Below are 18,604 nucleotides of genomic sequence, written 5' to 3' on the forward strand. Positions count from 1 at the left end.
ATGACAGCAAATGGTGGGCAGGAACAGTCAAGATGGATAACAACAGTTATTATGAGTGCGGCTCTGCAAGTACAATATCTCTTGTTAAGAGCAGTATCTGACTCATTAAGAAACACTGAAACAAGCATTTCCTGTATTCTATATCTAGAAATATTTTATGCAATGCCAATGAATATAGTCTTTTGAGGACAAAACAGTGACATTAGTCTGAAGTTGTTTCTACTATAGTCCTGTTCTTTTTGTGTGTGTGTGTGTGTGTGGTTTTTCCCCTAGCAACTTCTGTATCTATTTAGTATTCTTGCCACTTGCTATTCTGAGTTATACTGCTTTAGGATTGTCTTCCTGACTCATCATTTTTGCACTGCATTGATGCTGCTTTCAAATTAGCACTATGAATAATTCCATCAGAAATGTTTTTAATTTTCTGAGTGTCTCCCTGAACACTTTATTTTCTACTATACTGTATCAACATTGAGGTAGATTATTACTCAGTAAGTGTGCAATTTGTTTTAAAATACTGAGTTTTACAGATATTGATGTATATTTATATCGTTAATATCAGAAGCCTGGACTGTTCCTCAGTAAAGTGAAAGGGTATGTCAAGGAGCTGGTAGTTAGTTCTTGCAGCTGAGACCAATTTCATGCCAGCTGGAGAGAATTTAGAGGCAAGAGGGCTTTGATTCATAAGCAAGGGTATCTCCTGCTAGCTTGGCTGACAATGTTATCACCCCATCTCTGCTGTATAAATGGGTGAACAGGGTTGAAGTAATTCCTGAATCACCTCAGTTTAAAGCCTGTTCTTATTTGCCTGCTTGTCTTGGAATGGGACCTGTAAACTGTTCCAGTTTGGGAACTGCTTCAAGAGCAATTTAATCCATAATATGGTGAGAGGTATCGGAGGTCAGTGATCTCATCAGCTGTGCCAGCAAAACTCACTCCTACTAATAAGAGCCCCAGCTCTACTCAAAACTACTGCCGTTGGTACGGACACCCAGTGAGCAGAGATATGGAAACAGCTGAATACAAATCTAAGGTGGCTTTTCTGTTACAAAGGCATTGCTTTGTATCAATTTTGGTTATGAGCTTTCTCTGTTCCCTGTGCAGCTATCCTTTTCTTATAGCTGTTATTTATATTTGTGCATTAAATAATTCACTGTCAGCAGTGGCTTTGAAGCAGAGAATTTTTCCAAAATTGCATTTGTGCCTCATAAGCAGCTGTCATTGAGCGTTCCCTTTCCAGACCAATTGAAAGCATAACATTTCTGGTTACTGTCTCCTTCAGGGTTCACTTGCTATCCTGACTTTATTTTGTACTCTTCCACTAAATCATACTTCCCTATGTAGGCAAGTTGGCTACGTTTTAAGTGGGCAGGTTAAAGAACATGTTAGTAGCTAAAAAGGATTCAGTGATTTAATCTTTAAAATGTGTTTGAGCAGTTTCTGTAGAAATGCTGCAGAAAGGCTTTTTGCAGGCTGAAAAATATATCCAAACCCACTTCATTCTGTAGATGATTGCGTTGCCATGTTCTAATTTTCCTGAGTGAATTGCATTCTGTCAAAAAGCTTTAAATAAAATCATGTCCCACACAGATTTTCTGAACTATCTTCCAAATGAAATGCTGACATCTGTGAAAATAATGCAGTTTCATTAGCCAGAGTCACAAAAACACACTACTGTATGTTCTTCACTCCTGCAAATCCTCCTTTAGCACATCGTACAAAAATAGACTGTAAAATGTTTGAGCTTCTTTATGTATTATGCAAGAGTTTCCTGTGGCAAACTGAATGTATCCATACAAAATTGTCATTCAATGTTTGATAAATTCCAATGCAAATATTTCAAATTTCATTAACTCAAAAAGTTTAATTAACATTTTACTACTTCTTTATTGCAAGTGGAATAAAAAATATTTTTTAAACAACGATGCTAAAGTTCTATCTATAATGGTTAAGACAATGCTTTAAGAATATTTCTATCACCTAACTTGTTGGCCGAAAACATATTTTAAAAATAACTTTTAAAAATTTTTTTAGAATCACGAAATTTCTACAATTCTACAGAGGCAACAACACCGAGTTCGATATTCAGAATCAGTGGAAATTGGATCCGTGATTTTTTCTCTTTCTGGTACAGTACTTTGACGTTTACGTTTTTAAACGCATAAGCTGTAATGAGATACAAGATCAAGCCCTGTTGTAGGCTATGCTAAACTGAATAAAAGCTGCCTTGTTGTAAGGTCGTATAACGGTGGAAGGAGCTGTGCTGTGATTGCACGTAAATCTGAGGATGGAGCAGAGAACTTTGAGGATGACACATTTTCATCGGTTTTTACTTTTTTTTTTTAGCGTATTGTAGAACAGCTACATGAGATCTGGTGATCGTCAGCTGAACTGCTTAGTAACTTCTTGTTATAACTGAGCAACGTTATAACGTTGTTATAACATTGAGTGCCACTAACATGTAAGACAGCCACCAAGATTTTTAGTATTCATGGCTGTAAACACAAAAGCAAACCAAGACCCTTGGCTTTCATCTTCCAAGTTGAGTTTGCAGACCTGGTGGTAGCAGAGGGGTTAGGGAAAGCATTTGTGAGCAGGTTTGATTAGGAAGTCACTGAAACTGCAAACATGAAATATCTGTCCTTCCTTTTTAGAGCAGAAGATGCTTTAGACAGGTAGATGAGATCCTTAAGCTGAAGCATTCCTGAACTATAAGGATTAATGAGGCCTAGTCTTTTGTATCCTCCATTGTTAGACCTTCTGAACATCAGCCTTCTTAACTTTCCCTTTCAGAATAACTTAGTTGACAGGGTTATGATTTCATTTGTCATGGTAGACAGTTTTGCTTACTTTTAAGACGTTGCAGGTGTGTTTGTTTATCGCATTTAGAAAGGGGACTTGCTGAGCCTTTCAATCAGTCTTTGCATTTGCCCTAAATTCATTCCATTAGAGCAGTTGCTTGTTCCTGAAGCATGTGCTTTCAAAGGCACTCAGATGCCTGTACTTTGAGTGGATTGAACAGTTGCGTTTTTTTGATGTTATGGTCTAAAATAACCTCTGAGTTATTCATAGTTTTATCTTAAAAATACTAGTCATCACTGGCCAAAGCTCACGATTACATTTCACTGTCAAGATGTGTAAATTCATTCATGTGTTTTGTTCCATCGCCTTTTACACTAATGTTTGGATAAGAATTCTGCTTCCTGGTTTGTGGTGAGAATTTAATCGTGTTCCTGCCATCACATATACATTTATATCCATTTCTTCAATAGGTGTTGCATTTATACTGGCAGACACTCAAGACTTGCTTATGACAAGGGAAGAGTCGTTTTTCAAAAGAATTCAGAAGTTCATAAACATTCATCGGAACAGTTTTTTGGTTTTGTCAGCTGCTCTTCATGGACCAGAAGAATGGAATGTCATGTTTAGGATTCAGAGAAGGTATCATTTCAACATCAAACCAAAATTTTTATTGCTAGGAAGAAATGAACTAGCAATCTTAGATTTGGGAATGTTATTTTAGGAATTAGTTTCAGGAATATGAATTTTCTTTTGCTAACGCACTGAAAAATTATTTAAAGCCTATGTTTTTTAATGGCAAATGAAAAGTGAATCAATCTATCTGACACGCTTTTGTTAATCTTTTGTTACAAATAGGTAACAAAAGGGGACGTTCCTCAAAACATAGCAAACAACATCCCTTTCAATCACTTTAGGGTTATGTAATATAATTTTCTCTTGAACTGGAAAATTAGGCAGTTTTCTTAGCTCTGTCAGCATCTTTTCATGGTCATTTTGAAAACAGAACAGGCAAGTTTCCTTCATGAGAAAAGGCTTTGTTGTAAAGTACAGATTCTTTACCAGCTTTTAAAATCTGTTTACTTGGAACAGTGTCTATTATACAGAGCTAGAGCAACTGAAATAATCAATGTTATTTTACACCAAAAGGATGAAACTGGCCATCAAAACTGGTTTGTTTAAAACTTTATCTGTGATTTCTAATGAAGCCTGAAAATTTGCATGTTTCATTACATACCTGCTGACAACAGTTATCAGGTAATTTTCCTGATCCGGTATATTTTCCGGTAAGTACAGTAGGCCTAAATGCAGTTGATTTTTCACTCTTGACATCAAAGAAGTGACTATTCTAATGGAGTCTTTGATCTTTACCTCCATGAAACTTGCACCAGTTTCGTTAAATTCTGGGCACGCTGCCAAATGCTGATGAGTAGCAGAGTGTATGGGATGAAATGTAGGAAATCTATTACCCATTTATGAAAATTCCATAAATTTTCATGAGAGGTCGCAAAAGTTCTGCCACCATTCAGCAAGAACATGTTATTTAGCTGATGGCAATGCTAATTCTCAGTCTGCCTTGTGGTTATGCACAAGGGATTTTGTGTACGTGTTGATCACTAACAAATGTGATGTTTTGAAACTATATTCCATTTGCTAAGACAGTAATTTTATTAAAATAAAAATAATAGTTTTGTCATTGCAGGCCATACCAAGTTGATGTTGACAAAGCATGATTATATTTTAGATTCATGTGCTTTGTTACTACCTGGCAGCTTGGAGTTCTGCTATTGTATGTAAATCACTGACTGAGCTTTTGCATTGATGTGGTTGAAACTTGTGCCACGTTCTCTCAAACTACAAGTCACCTGTTGGATCTGTTAAAAAACAAAGTCCCCATATATTTTCAGGTCTTCCTGTATTAGTTTCTTCCTGCTTATCTATGGTTTTGTTGCAAGTGGGAAGGATTATTTTTTTTAATTATTAAGAATAATATTACAAGATTGCTGTTCAACACCATGAACGCTTTGGATAAGGTTGTGTATATCATGGGGGAAGGAGGAGAAAAGCAATCTTTATCATCACAGCTCAAAGGAGCATTCCACTAATATCCTCAGTAAATCCATATGCTAATTTTTAAACACCTTGGAGCAAAGACCAGCATTGTGTTCTAATGGCCAGTGTTCTGCCCATTGCCCAAATTAGTAAAATACAAACTAAATTTAGACTTTCTGTAATTGGAAGCAAAACTATTGATAGAAATAGATTTTCAGGGATCTAAATAAGTTCATGCAGTTGTTTCTTTGTTGCACTTCGTTCATTCACCCTTTGCTTAGGCCATTGCTAGTATTAACAAAGTTGCATCTATTTATTTCCCTAATCCCTAAACGTAAAACAAACCACAGTTTCTGCATCAGATTTTAGCAAAACTCAACAGTGATCCGAGTACCTAGTCTTAAGGAGGGGCACTGCCTATAACATTTATTTTTGCTAATTAGAAGAACAGGCAGCCAAGTTGAGATCAGGCATCTAACCAGCATGGGTCTTAATGTGAACGAGTCCAACTCATCCAACAGATTGCAGGGAAGAACAGGTGGTAGTCACAAGGGGAGGTCACAGGGGAGTACACAACTGAGCAGCTGGGCACCTTTTGTGGATTAAATCTTTGATTATTTAAAATTCCTCATTCTTTGTTGTTAAGTCCCCATCATGTTTTAGCTCCACAACAGAAAACAGCAGCGATGCTAACTTTGTTGTCATTGTTACAACACACTTAAGATACAAGTCTTAAGGAGAGGCTCTGTGCTTGCCTAAGCTTTCATCTCTCTCTCTCTTCTGTGACTGCACTGAACAACTGATGCTCATATTTTAAATCTTGATTCCATTCCCAAGAATTAATGCATATGAATAACATTATTTATAGAAAGAGAATGAATTTTAGTTTAAATTATTTGCATGAACAAGTCTTTACATGAAATTCTTAGCAGAATTGTCACATTATCTTAATCATCTCTGACGTACAGATTGCTATATTTAGATAGTATACACTACAAAGACTTAGTTCAAATTCTGAAGTATTTTTAGCACAGTGTTTTTAGATAATTTCCTGTGTTTTTCCAAAGCCATAAAAAAAAAAAACCCAAACATTTTTTTACTGGCACTGAGAACAGTCAGTCTTCAACAATATAGCAGAAGAGGGTTTAGTTCTCTCTGAATGTACACATGCTTAAGAAGTGTCGACTGACTGATTGTCAAAGAGCCCTAGAGAAACCAAAGAGTCTTTCCAAATCCCACCTAAACAAGTGGTGCAGACATGGGACAGATGGCTGTACAAACAGCATGAACTCTCCAGTTGCCTTTAAAGATAAAAGCAATCTTCCATGTACTTGTGGTGAAGACACGGTAAGAAGTTGTTTACATCATGTGAAAATGCTTTTTGAGTTTGTGGCATAACAAATTAAATGTGCATTCTAAAAGTAACCTTAACCTTTATTTTGATGTGCAGATTCCTGGGCAGTAATTTACGTATAATACCAGTTCATAATACTGCTGAAACTGTTAAGTTAATGCTAACTATAGCCAAGGTAAGTCTGGTTGCATATACTTTAAAAATTTAGTTCTTCGGAAGTATATTAGCCAGGAACTATAAAATACTTATTTTTCTTTAATGGATCATTTTGGGTCATATTGACCATAATCCATCTAATACTGTTACTCTGATGCTTTAGCCGAGTCTTTAAAATATTGTTGAAGTTAACTTGAAAAGCTCTTAATAGCATCTATGAAGAAAATTACATATGTAAGAACTAATTCCTCTGGAGTCCTCAGCACAAGACAGACATGGACCTCTTGAAGTGGGTCCAGAGGAGGGCCACAAAGATGATGAGAGGGCTGAAGCACCTCTGCTAGGAGGACAGGCTGAGAGAGTTGGGGTTGTTCAGCCTGGAGAAAAGAAGGCTCCACGGAGACCTCATAGCAGCCTCCCAGTACCTAAAGGGAGGCCTACAGGGAAGATGGGGACAAACTTTTTAGCAGGGCCTGTTGCAATAGAACAAGGGGTAACGGCTTCAAATTAAAAGAGGGAAGATTAAGACTAGCTATAAGGAAGAATTTTTTTTTACAGTGGTGTGGTGAAACAGTGGAACAGGTTGCCCAGAGAGGTGGTAGATGCTCCATCCCCAGAAACATTCAAGGTTGGGTCAGATGGGGCTCTGAGCAACCTGATCTAGTTGAAGATGTCCCTGCTTACTGCAGGGGGGTTGGACTAGATGACCTTTAAAGGTCCCTTTCCAACCCAAAATATTCTATGATTCTAATGTGGCTCTTTTTTATCACTTCACTTCATTTAGTAGCGCAGAACCAGCATTGGATCTAAATGTGTAATGACTTCTACTTAAAGTAAAAAAGCCAATGTGAAAACTCTAGTTACTTGTGGATTTTTAATGACGCACATACAGCTTAACGAGTGTAATTTATCTGTGTATCTGCAACATATTCTGTATGCATCGACACATTATTAATTAAATCTATTTACTGAACCTCTTTACAGAACGTTTTTTCTATGAAAATTCTAACTTAGATATTAACTATAACAGTACTAGCAGCATCCCACATACCAAAAATAAAAAGAGCAGGGTGAATGATATATTAGAAATAAAATCTAAATTTACGTTTTATCCTTTCCTGAAGGGGGCATCTCAAAATAATAAGCATTAACCTATTCCAAGTATTCATCATTTTGAAAGTGTGTAAGCTAGATCTCGCTTATTATATGGCAAAAGCTGTTAAATACTTACTACAATGTTGAACATTGTACTTAAACTTTTTATGGAATCTACTGATGTCTGGTCCAGTCTCCTAATACAGCATTAACCCAAAAAAACTTTTAAGATTACTGCTGATCCTATAAACTTGAATTTGCTTTTCTACTTGTTCAGAATGTTCACACCAAATTTCAACAGGAGAGCCCCATAAGAAGTGATGATAGTAAATACCACAAATCTGTCAGTTGCCATCACATTATTTCTTATTGATGCAGTGTAAACCCAGTTTAATGAGCTCATCTTTTGTCAGAGAATCCCTAACTGGTACAGGGCCTAAAAACCAACACTTTTTGCCCCAGTTAAACAGACACAGCCAAGGGTGCAATACATCCAACTAATCCTGAGCTACCCATACACAACACCTGTTGAAATACTACCCAGATAATCAGCTGCAATGCTGGCAGGACTCGTTATTTAAGGACTGGTCTTTGCACCTAAAAAGATACATCCCATCACCTCTTTGTCATCATTCCTGAATATCAGAAAACAATTCAAATTTCACTGCTGAATAATTTTACATTTGTACTATTTGAAAAATAAGATGTTGAATATTCTATTACCTAAGAATTACTGTGTCCGACTCATAATATTTTTTTTTCTCTAAGATAACTTCCAAGCCACGAGCAGATGATATTCGTAACCAAGTGGCAACGACAAAAGCCCAAATAGTAGAAAACAGTCCAGTTTGGAAGATGCTTCAGGAGTACCAGTTGCATTGCAATTAATTTAGTATTTGGGTTTTTATTCATAAATAGAATGGCTACATTTTAAATAAAGTACAGCACGTTTTTAAAAATATAATTACATTTCAAAAGACTGTATATACAACTTATGCATTTGGAATGAAAATTTGTATTAAATAACTATACAGTGAAAAATAGCATACATTATGCCAAATGTGCATTCTAAGAAAAAACCAAAAGCCATCCTTGTCTTAACTTGATTCTGAACTTAAAAGCTCATCTGTTTATAATAATTTCCCAAACTATTTAAAATATCTTAAGAAAAACTTTATCATTAAAGATAAGGATGATCAAAATAATGCCAAAATACAGGTTTCCCATGCATAAACAGGTGTAGGTATGAAATCTTACAGTGTGTTTTTTAAACATAAGTGTTATCTGCTGGTTTATTAACATCTTATTTGGCTCCAAGTTGATGTGTTTTTCTTTAAACCTGGTTTCATTTGCTATAGCGTTTCTACTATTTGCTATCTATAGCTTACAGTCCTGTCTGTTAATATAGAATCTTGTTTGTCAACATTAAAAAGTCCTAATAAAAAATACCTTGTGCTTAAATGGTTCTTTTTAATTAATGGTTCTCCAGTCACTTTATAAAAATCCTTGTAATTCACAACACCCATCAGCAACTATTATCTAACAAATTTTGAAGATGAACAGAAAAATAAATGCGGAACCCTACCTCCTTGCTACAGAAAAAAGAAAAACCTTACCCTTGGTTTTAATTTCTAAACTTAAGAAAAAGCATCAAATTCTGGAGAGGAGTACTTTAGCAAATAGGCCATCTCTGTGAATCGCACATAACAATAGCAAAAGAAAATAAAAAAAGAAGAGCAACAAGACATGAAGAGTAACATTTGCAATTCTAGAGGCCACTCTAAATCGCTCTTCTTTAAAGGCTCGTAGCCTCCTTTTCAACTAGACTCTCATAGTCAAAATGGTCTTACAAGAAGTGTATTAATTCAAATACTTCAGCTGACCTAACTATTTTCATCCATTCCACCTTTTATTTTCACTTCAATGAGTTCCTCTACTCGAGATAGAACACTTTCTATTAAATCAAATGTGAAGAGCGCTGAGTGTAAAACCTGAAATGACAAAAGAGATTAGTGTTATTTCTATTAGAAGAAATTTTTATTTTTTTCCCCCCCACTGTAAATGTACATTTGTCTCCAGATTGAAAAGAAAATTTCAATACTTCTGAATAACTCTGAAGGAAATGCAAACTCACCTGAAGCTGCATTTCAGTAGTCATTGCAGGCATCTTTTCCCCACTAACAGTTAGAGAGCAAACTGTGTTAGAACTGTGTGCCTCTGTAGAAGAAAATAACCAACCAGAGATCAGGCTGCTGTTTCACACAACTTTTAGAATGAAAATAATATTTAATCTATTAGCGTTTCTAGCCAGTAATTGTTAAAAACCGCAAACCTAGGGATTGACCAAACACAGGACAGAAGGTGCTGAACGTTAAGACGACAACAGTTTGAGCTGGATGCTATTGCCAGGCTTTCCATATCCCGTTATGACTACATTACTAAACAGGCAATATCTGCTACTCAAAAAAAAAATTTATATAGCTAAAATGCTCCTTAAAAGGAAAAAAATAATTATTAAATCTGATTGATTGATTTGTGATACATTTTTAATATTTCCACATCCAGAGAAATTGTAGAAGGTTCTTTAGCTTGACTTAATAAATCCAGACATGAAATACATATTTAATTAAGAAAAGGCTGCAGGCTTCTCTGTTTACTTGCAGCAGGCAAAACTACAAGGACAAGTCTGAAAACTAAGGGGAAAAACTCTTACATTCAGATCACATATTTGAAATTCAACATAATGCTTACAAAGATTATACACTGGGGAAAAAGGCTAAACCATTTACTATTACGAGTTAGATGTTGTCTCCTGAACTCAAATCTTTTTATGCTTTGTCAAAGGCTGGAGAAATATAAGAAGAACTTAAAGAAAAAGAGAAAGCTTCCCGATTCGTTTTAAAGGATGCCCTTTAGAAAGACATCCACAGGTTGCCTTTAGAAAAATTCGCCTTCTCTGCCTCATATAGTTTACAATAACAGAAGAGGATAAGACCAGGGGCCAAAAGCCACACTGACATTTTTGGTAGCAGAAGCAAGCTCCTTGGGCTGTCTTAATTATACTGGAGACCACAAAGGAGCAGAGGATCTGACATACACAGAGATGGCCTACAGCAGCTACAGCTCTTACGCCCTGTGGAATGTGTCTGTTTAACGCACAGCAGAATCTGATTCTGTGTGTCAGATTAAAAAAAATAAAAGTAAAATAATCAAGAATGTAATCCTTCAGGCTCTACGAGAGTACCTATTTGCTGTGTGAATTATTTCTTTTCTTGTCAACCTCCCCACACCTAGTATGAAACCCAAGGGCTATATATTCACAGAGAGATTCAGATGCTCCTATCTAACCTTAAAATCAAAAGTATAAATGCATAACAAGCTTTGAAGATCTTCATGTGACACTGTCATCAGGTTTCCATAAGGTTTACACACGTGATGAGAGATAAACAAGTTCAGATTTTTCTCACCAATTATGAAAATTATTAATATCAAATATAGCAACTACTGAATTATTATTTTAAATATGGAATAGTGTGAACAGTTAAATAAAACATGATCTATACAGCACTCACCAATTATTTGTTTCCAAAGTTTTTAAATATGAACAAAGCTAAGAAAAAACCCAAACAACTAACCTCTTCTGTTTTCTTTCTTATTCTTTATTTCTGCTTCATAGTGTGCTTTTGACATATTGAGTCCTACATGCAGTGGTTTTAAAAAATTTTGCTCAATCTTGGGAAGTATGGTCCACACACCGGTCTATTCAAACAGAACAGAGAAGGTTACAAATAAGTTTTGGTGGAGCATTGCAATGCTAAGTTTTTGAGCATAAGTTTTTTAGACTAGTCTTTGTAACATACATTTCTGTGCTGGGAGAAAAAAAGAATAAAAGACTCATCCATTTAAGCATGAATAGCAGCATGATGGACACGTACACTCCTCTCCCTCTCTCTTACATTTTCAACATTATTTGTTGAAAGTTGGCAGGATGAAGCAGTCAAAAACAAAACAAAACAAAACAAAATAAAGCAGGGTTTGGGGGCGAACTTAGTATGTAGGCTGATAACTACAGCAATGGAAACACACATTTTCAACTTGTCGTAAGCAAAGGTGAAGGGATCTTGGTGTGTTGGAGGGGGTGTACCAGCCACTTTCTCAGGCTGGAATCTCTACAGTGAGTAAACAGCACTTGTAGATTCCCTTAAGATATTCAGCAGCAAAATGGCACAACTATTTAAATTCAAGTTCCCAAATTAACACTGTATTGCAATGCCAAATGAAACCTCTGATAAATGTCACGCTCCCCATACATATAAGGGTCTTGTCTATATTGCATTCAATTTAAAAAGCACTGTAGGAATGTTACTGGATATGCTACTACCCCATCCCTAGGCACAGTAGCCCAAGTGACACATCAACTTCTCCCCAATTTGGCATAGGGTGAAAGGAGGAGTTTACAGTAATGGCACTCAGGAAGCAAGAAGTACAAGGAAAAGATGTTCAAAAGCAAGGTTGTTCAAGGTTACACCGCCCAAGAGGAAAACTTCTCTGCCTTGGCACCTTATAAGTTTGTAGTTACAAAACTGCTGTAGAAGGAAACAAATATAAATCAGTCTTTGTGTCTTCGGATATAGGAGCCATTTATATGACTCCTTTCTTCAGGCAGTGTCCTCAAAGGGCAGAGTACGGAAAAATAAGAATTCTCAATGTTAAATAGTATTGTTGATTACAGCAGAAAATTCACCAAATTTTGATGCTAAATGACACACAGTTAACTGGTCAAATAAGAAAACCGGTAATTACTTCCGCCAGAATGGGGCTAAAAATGAAGAAATCTTTCCAGAAAAATACTGGTTTTCAAACTTGATTAATGAAAGTGCTTGTTACACAGCAATCAAAAAATCTGAACTGACATGAAAGGAAGCATTTTCTTTCTGCCTCACTTGCATGATATGAAGGGATACAGGGAGGAAGTCAAGAACTGGCATGGCTTAAATATAAGGGAAAACTTCAGAAGACGTGATGCTATTTTCTCCTCAAACTGTACGGACATGTTTTATGCCAGGTACCAGACCAGCAATGTTACAGCAATTGTGTGCTACCATCTATAAAAGTTTTTAATAATAATCAAAGAGGAATACTCTCTTTTCTTGCAAAGCTATGCATTTACATGAAACTGAGTGGACCGTAATGAGCACTTGAATAGTAATCACTCTGGAAAACTGAGAAACGGATATAGTCTATCAATACTAACTAATTACATAAAAAGTAAAATAGAAATGCACCAACTGAAAACTATTTTTACTATTCATTTTCATTACAGTTTGGGTAATCAGTGCAAGCTATATTATTATTATTCTACTTAGACTAATAACATCATTAGGCACTTATAATACTTGTATTCATAGATCTCAATGTGCTCTAAAAGTAGATCAGAATTTTTTTGTGTATTTTAGCAAACAGAAAATGATATGCTGAAGTCTATTACTCCAAATCATAAAGTCAAGGAACTAGGGGAGAACAACAAAACACCTCACGATACTTATTGCAGGTTAGAATGTTCCTCTGGCCACGATACTGCGTATTCAAGTCAGGAAAGGCTTTACTGTACTTTGAAACTGACAAGCAATTTTTCTTTAAACTGTCACTAATTTAAACAAATATTTTAATGCAAAAATCAAAACATTTAGTACTAAGGAGAACAGTTTGGGTTGGAAGGGACCTTTAAAGGTCATCTAGTCCAAACCCCCTGCAATGAGCTGAGGCATCTTCAACTAGATCAGCTGATGCTTGTTCGCTACATGATACAGTGGATAAAAAGCTACAGAGTTGCATAAATTAGAGGAATGGTGGAACACAATGATTTGAAAGAGTCATCAGCTGCATTTACAATTAGAATAAGTAGCACTCGGTAGTGGAATGTAATTGGAAAACTAAACACAAATAATTCCACTGGCTCTTCCATACTGGAGTGGCACAATGCAAGTCAGAGCACTTCTAAATCAGCTGCTAGAATATGGAATCCATATATTGACCCCGCTGTGAAATTCAAACAAGTTTCCCCTTCAGTATTCAGGAACACACTTCCATCAACTGCAGGTGGACAGGACTGACTGTACACAAAACCAGCAGATCCATCATCATATACTACACTGAAAAGCCAAAGAGCAGTTGAGTAACAAATACAGTTTGCACTGATGTACCAGTAACAAGTGCTGCTGACTGCTTCAGACAGAAAAGAGCTAAGGAAAACAGAGAAGAAACAGGTGGGGATTATGACTAAAGCTATAAAATCCTGCTTTAAACTGAGGTAGCGTAATATTATATGGGTAAAATACATAAGGGCAGCTTCCATTTTTTAATATACTTCAAAGTTTAAATATTCATGGTGTTTCTGAAATAGCTCCATTCAAACATCCACACACAGAAGAAATGAAGGTAAAGAGGTATACCTGTAACAACGACCTAGGTAAGCTGCAGTGGTGGGCAGTTTAGGCTGGCAAATTTCCTTTGCGCATAAAACACTCTAAGCTATATCCAGTAAAGCAATGTAGCAGAAAATTGGATAGGCCTGGCCATTCCTTTTGTTACTTCAGCAGATGGATCTTACAGACAAGAATTTTTTTGATGCTGATACCTAGAGAAGCTTTTAACATGTACCTATCATGCAGCTGCACAGGTACTGCAAATATAGAATACCGTTTTGCACAGCTAAAAGCTATTTAAATACGATTATTAAATACTTTCTGAGAAATCTTAACACGATTAAGATTCTAGCGTGTCAGACAAAAAATATTTTGCCTAAGGATGAATAAAATGGATCTCAAACTGCAAAGGTTTGTATTATTAAGAAATCCACTTAGAGGCTTGAGGGATACCACCAAATAAATAAGCAACATTAACAAATATAACACATCACATATCTTCTGACATAGTTAATAAAAACATCACTTCTGGATTACTGACCATTGCAAAGAAAAATGCAAAAAACGTGTTTTTGAATCAAGGATAACAGTGTTCACATGAATCCATCTCTTATGTAATCAATCATTTTCAAATCAATTAGTACTTACTTGATTATCACTTTCACAGTCCTTAATGATTAAGTATCTCAGTAGATTTAGTGATGCCATAATCCTGTGAATTAAAAATACACTACTATTTAGAACACAGATTTATATTACAGGGATAATAATTTAAATAGTCCATTAGCCAGACATCCTAAAAACATCCATTTGTACAAAACGTGACCACTGATCTGTTGTGCGTTATAGCTCAGCCTAGAGCCCAGTCTGCAGTAACGTCCAGGTTACAATAGTTGACACTTTGCAAGTAAGATTACAACTGTCAGCAGATTGGAGACGGCTGGTGATTGTGAGGGAGAGAGTTCTCTGAAGAGATAGAACCTCATTACAGAATTTGTAATATGCGTCACTCGTGATCCAAAGTTGACAAGAAACTAGTGGGACAGTTTTCTTTATTACAGTATTGAATTTTTACTTTTGAGTACCTTTTAAAAATATGGGGTTTGCTTTTGTTTTACCATACTTTTTAGCAGAAACTCTTTATTGCTTTTTCCAGATAAACGGTACAATTACCTGGACACTATCACCTTACTGACTTAGAAGCCCAACCTTTACTCATCACACAGGAAGAGACTTGTCCTATACAGGAGACTTTCAGAGACATTTCCAGTAATTTTTGTATTACTTAATGCAAGTATTTGCTGTTCAAGTGGCTCTGTATTCCCACTCATGAGATACTGGATTCCCAGCAGCAATCTGCAGAAAGCTGACAAACCATACAGTCCTGAAGAAATAATGCTGTGCCAGTTATTTCTGTAATCTGATATCTGAGGCCTTATATCCTCAGGGAATGGAGGACGAATTCCTTTCTTGTTGTTAGAAATCAATGTAATAGCACTGTGACCTTCTATACAGTCAGTTGAATGGTTGAAATAAGTGCTCATTTCCATTTCTAGTTCCAAGAATTTAAAATACATTGACGCTGTCACCTCATTAATTATGTGACAGAATACCTCCCATTGTGGTAAGGTAATTTGAAGTCTTTTTTAAATGATTAAAAAAGGAGAAAAGCCTCTAACTGTGATTAAAACTCACCTATCTGAGTTTTGCAGAAGATCTGTCTCAGCACCTTCTGGAAGCAAAAGCACTAAATCCAGAAGGGAGATCAGGTGCTGTCCTGTAAACCAAGTGTTGTCACATGCCTTCTGAAAAAATAACACAAGAAGTATAGCTGAGTGCAAAATTTAAATCTTAAATAATTTAACAAATATTTGGGGAAAACAGAAAAGCAAAAAAAAATTAATCAAACACTAGAAGTATTTTTTAATTACTACATGTGATTGAAGTATACAAACTAGTCTTTTCATAATCCTCCCCACTTTGTCTCTTTATGCCAAGCTGTTCTTTTCAGTTTCATCAGAATAGATTCTCCACCTCTTCACCATACCACCATCAATATAGTTAATATTTATTTACATAAACTTTGCAAATCATACTAGGCACTCTTTATTTATACTGAGAGTATGGAACAATTAGCTATCTTTACCAGAGACTGCATTCATTTCATAGTAGTAATGTCACAATTTTTTTAAAATATGATCAGGTGTTTTAAGTTTTCTTTCCATATTTCTAAACCCACAACTCCTAGCAATGCTCGCAATTAAAGTACACCTTCACGTCTACGGTTCTTTGACCGTGGAAGGGCATTCAGTTACTTTCCTTTGAAAGAGGGAGGGCAGAGAGGACAGATGGGAGAACCATTTAAGCATAAGATGGAGAGTACTAGCTTTTGAAGCGGCAAAACATAGTTATTCTTATGCCCTCTGCATCACAGACAGACCACTCGCTATTTTCACAAAAATTCCCCTGAATTACAACAAATTATGAAGCGAGGAGGGACAAAACAACAAAAAACCCCACCTCTCACTTGCTTAGCGGAAGTTTTTTTTTAAAGCCTTGCAGCTAAGACCCCTGAAAATTCCCCATCATTCCCGAAGAGCAACCGACCACACTTCCCTCTGACAGTGTCACGGCCTCTTCAAAAGGCTATTTCACATCAGTACAACAAAGCTGGGAGCATGGAGTTGCAAAGATCCCATGTTGTCAAAATCCTTATCTCAGGTAAAGGTGTGGAAGGGAAGAGCTATCACACACAGGGCAGAAACTAGACAAGAGAGGAAACTGGGATAAAGCCAGAAATGGACTGGAAGGAATACTGATATTAGGTAAGCAGATAAGAAGGGTAACTGTATGTTCAAAGTCACCAGATGAGGGACCTGGAAAGGTTAAGACTAGCAGGGCGCAAAAACTAAGATGAAATAAATGGATAGTAATTGGAAATTGTTATCGTTATGTCTATAGCAGAATTCTTTGCAACAATCCCAGAATATTCAAATTCATACAATAAAATTTTAAAATTACTTGTCTTTTTGACAGCCAGGGAACTCTACACAGAAGAAGTGTGTACTAAGAGAATTCTGAAGCTACATAGTCAAAAAAATTAATTAGTAAGGAAATTTCAGAATATACTTTTACTTATTCAATTCTAAATAGTGCAAGCCCCTTTTGGAACAGTTTTCATATTATCATCTTCTTCATCCCTGCTGATTCAATATACAAGACAGACTATGATCTAATAAATAGTAATTAACTTTTTCAAACATAACTATGCTAGCATAAAATATGCTTAAATTTACTATATTGTCCTATTTGACAAAAGGCAGCATCCTTGAGAATCAAAATTTGGTTTGAAAAGGCCTTAAGCGGTTTAAAAAAAAAAAGAAAGAGAGAGAGAGAGGAAAAAGAAGACTAATTTATTTTTAATTAGTTTTTCCAACTTCCTGGTATAAGTGATTATAAAATATGAGATTTAAATGGCTTCGAGCTAGCTCAACCCTTTTTGATGAATTTAACGTTTGTGAAGCACTCATAATATAATGCTGACTGTCATAATAAAAACCTAGAAAAAACTAATAATTCTGTCTGGACAGTAGCATTTAAATTATATTCAAGAAATGAGGAACTATGAGGATAAAATAAAATAATAAATAGTTCCTCTTTAAGCAAGAAGCGTGTATTTTGAAGCACAGAAAAGGTAATAACAACTTCTTAGAAAAATACAATAAGATTCTGCAATTAAGAAATATGTTTGTAAAATTATAATGTAAAAATGCACATGCAGAAAAAAGCCAAATTAATATTTTTAATTACATAATTTCCCAATCTTATGTTTCTTTTCAAAGTGGATTTTTTCACTCAAAGCTTAAGCTGTACACATTTTTTCAACATAATACTAATAGAATTCTGAGATGGCAACTTGGTTTGTAGTGGTAATAGCCTCACCATTAACGACAAGTGAATCTGATCTTTTATATTTTTAATAACGTATCCTTCCACACCAGCATGGTTGCTTGTCTTCAGTAAACACCTTCAAACAACAAAAAAAAAGATATTATCTCTTCAAACCTGCCTATATAGTTAGGTCAAAACTTAGATGACATTATGGCCTTAGTCACTAATTGGGAGTTTTACCATAGAAAAATAAGATGACTATGTAACCTTTAAAGACTAGCTTACGTAAGACAGGTGATTTTATGTGAGACAATTGGAATTCATTATTTATCCAAAAACTAACATAGTAAAATTAATGTGGTTTACCAGATACTCTGTCAGAAATCATAGTATCTATGCAATTAAGCTGCAATAAGGCTGATATTACACAATCTGCAGTAATTTGGATGCATACCTGAATAACGTGTATTTTCCCTCTGCATCAAACTTGTCTATGAACAACTGCAAAATATTTAAACTCTTCTTTCTCTAAAGAAAAAGAAAGTTGTTATCAGATTAATTCTAATTAAATAAATTCATCACTTAACTGATTCTGTAGGTCCTATTACATACCAGATGCTCTATGGGACAAAGGGTCATAACTTTCACCAAAACCTGCAGTTGGACAACAAAGAAAACATAATTTCTAATTACATATATTACATCACACTGACTAAAATCTACGCAAGACATTCCGAAAAGAATCCCAACCAAAACCAAGAACCCACAAAATCACGCCAATGAGAAGATTCTCATCAGAGAAATTCACATTAGCTTCAGTGGTTGAAATCCC

The 18,604-nt window shown here is 35.6% G+C and overlaps 2 protein-coding genes across 5 annotated transcripts in view; one reads left to right on the top strand and one right to left on the bottom strand.

The window, feature by feature from the left end:
• On the top strand, positions 1 to 8,344 carry C8H1orf146 (chromosome 8 C1orf146 homolog). Its single transcript, XM_063343357.1, has 5 exons — positions 1 to 69; positions 2,035 to 2,128; positions 3,273 to 3,441; positions 6,302 to 6,380; positions 8,225 to 8,344. The coding sequence occupies exons 1-5, from the start codon at positions 1 to 3 to the stop codon at positions 8,342 to 8,344; spliced, it is 531 nt and encodes a 176-aa protein (XP_063199427.1).
• Positions 8,323 to 18,604, bottom strand: part of GLMN (glomulin, FKBP associated protein) — a 22,597-nt gene continuing 12,315 nt past the window's right edge. For 2 of the 4 annotated variants that reach the window (XM_063343353.1, XM_063343354.1), the window contains exons 12-19: positions 18,385 to 18,426; positions 18,227 to 18,300; positions 17,824 to 17,908; positions 15,577 to 15,686; positions 14,530 to 14,593; positions 11,092 to 11,215; positions 9,591 to 9,673; positions 8,324 to 9,447 (exon numbers count right to left, since the gene is read on the bottom strand). In XM_063343353.1, the coding sequence (XP_063199423.1) occupies positions 9,340 to 9,447; positions 9,591 to 9,673; positions 11,092 to 11,215; positions 14,530 to 14,593; positions 15,577 to 15,686; positions 17,824 to 17,908; positions 18,227 to 18,300; positions 18,385 to 18,426 (690 nt within the window). In that variant the 3' untranslated portion in view covers positions 8,324 to 9,339. Of the gene's footprint in view, positions 9,448 to 9,590; positions 9,674 to 11,091; positions 11,216 to 14,529; positions 14,594 to 15,576; positions 15,687 to 17,823; positions 17,909 to 18,226; positions 18,301 to 18,384; positions 18,427 to 18,604 lie in introns of all 4 variants that reach the window. The other 2 variants (XM_063343355.1, XM_063343356.1) reach the window with 2 other exon arrangements.

This window comes from Chroicocephalus ridibundus, chromosome 8, assembly GCF_963924245.1.
Source record: "Chroicocephalus ridibundus chromosome 8, bChrRid1.1, whole genome shotgun sequence".
In the NCBI taxonomy this organism is placed as follows: Eukaryota; Metazoa; Chordata; class Aves; order Charadriiformes; family Laridae; genus Chroicocephalus; species Chroicocephalus ridibundus.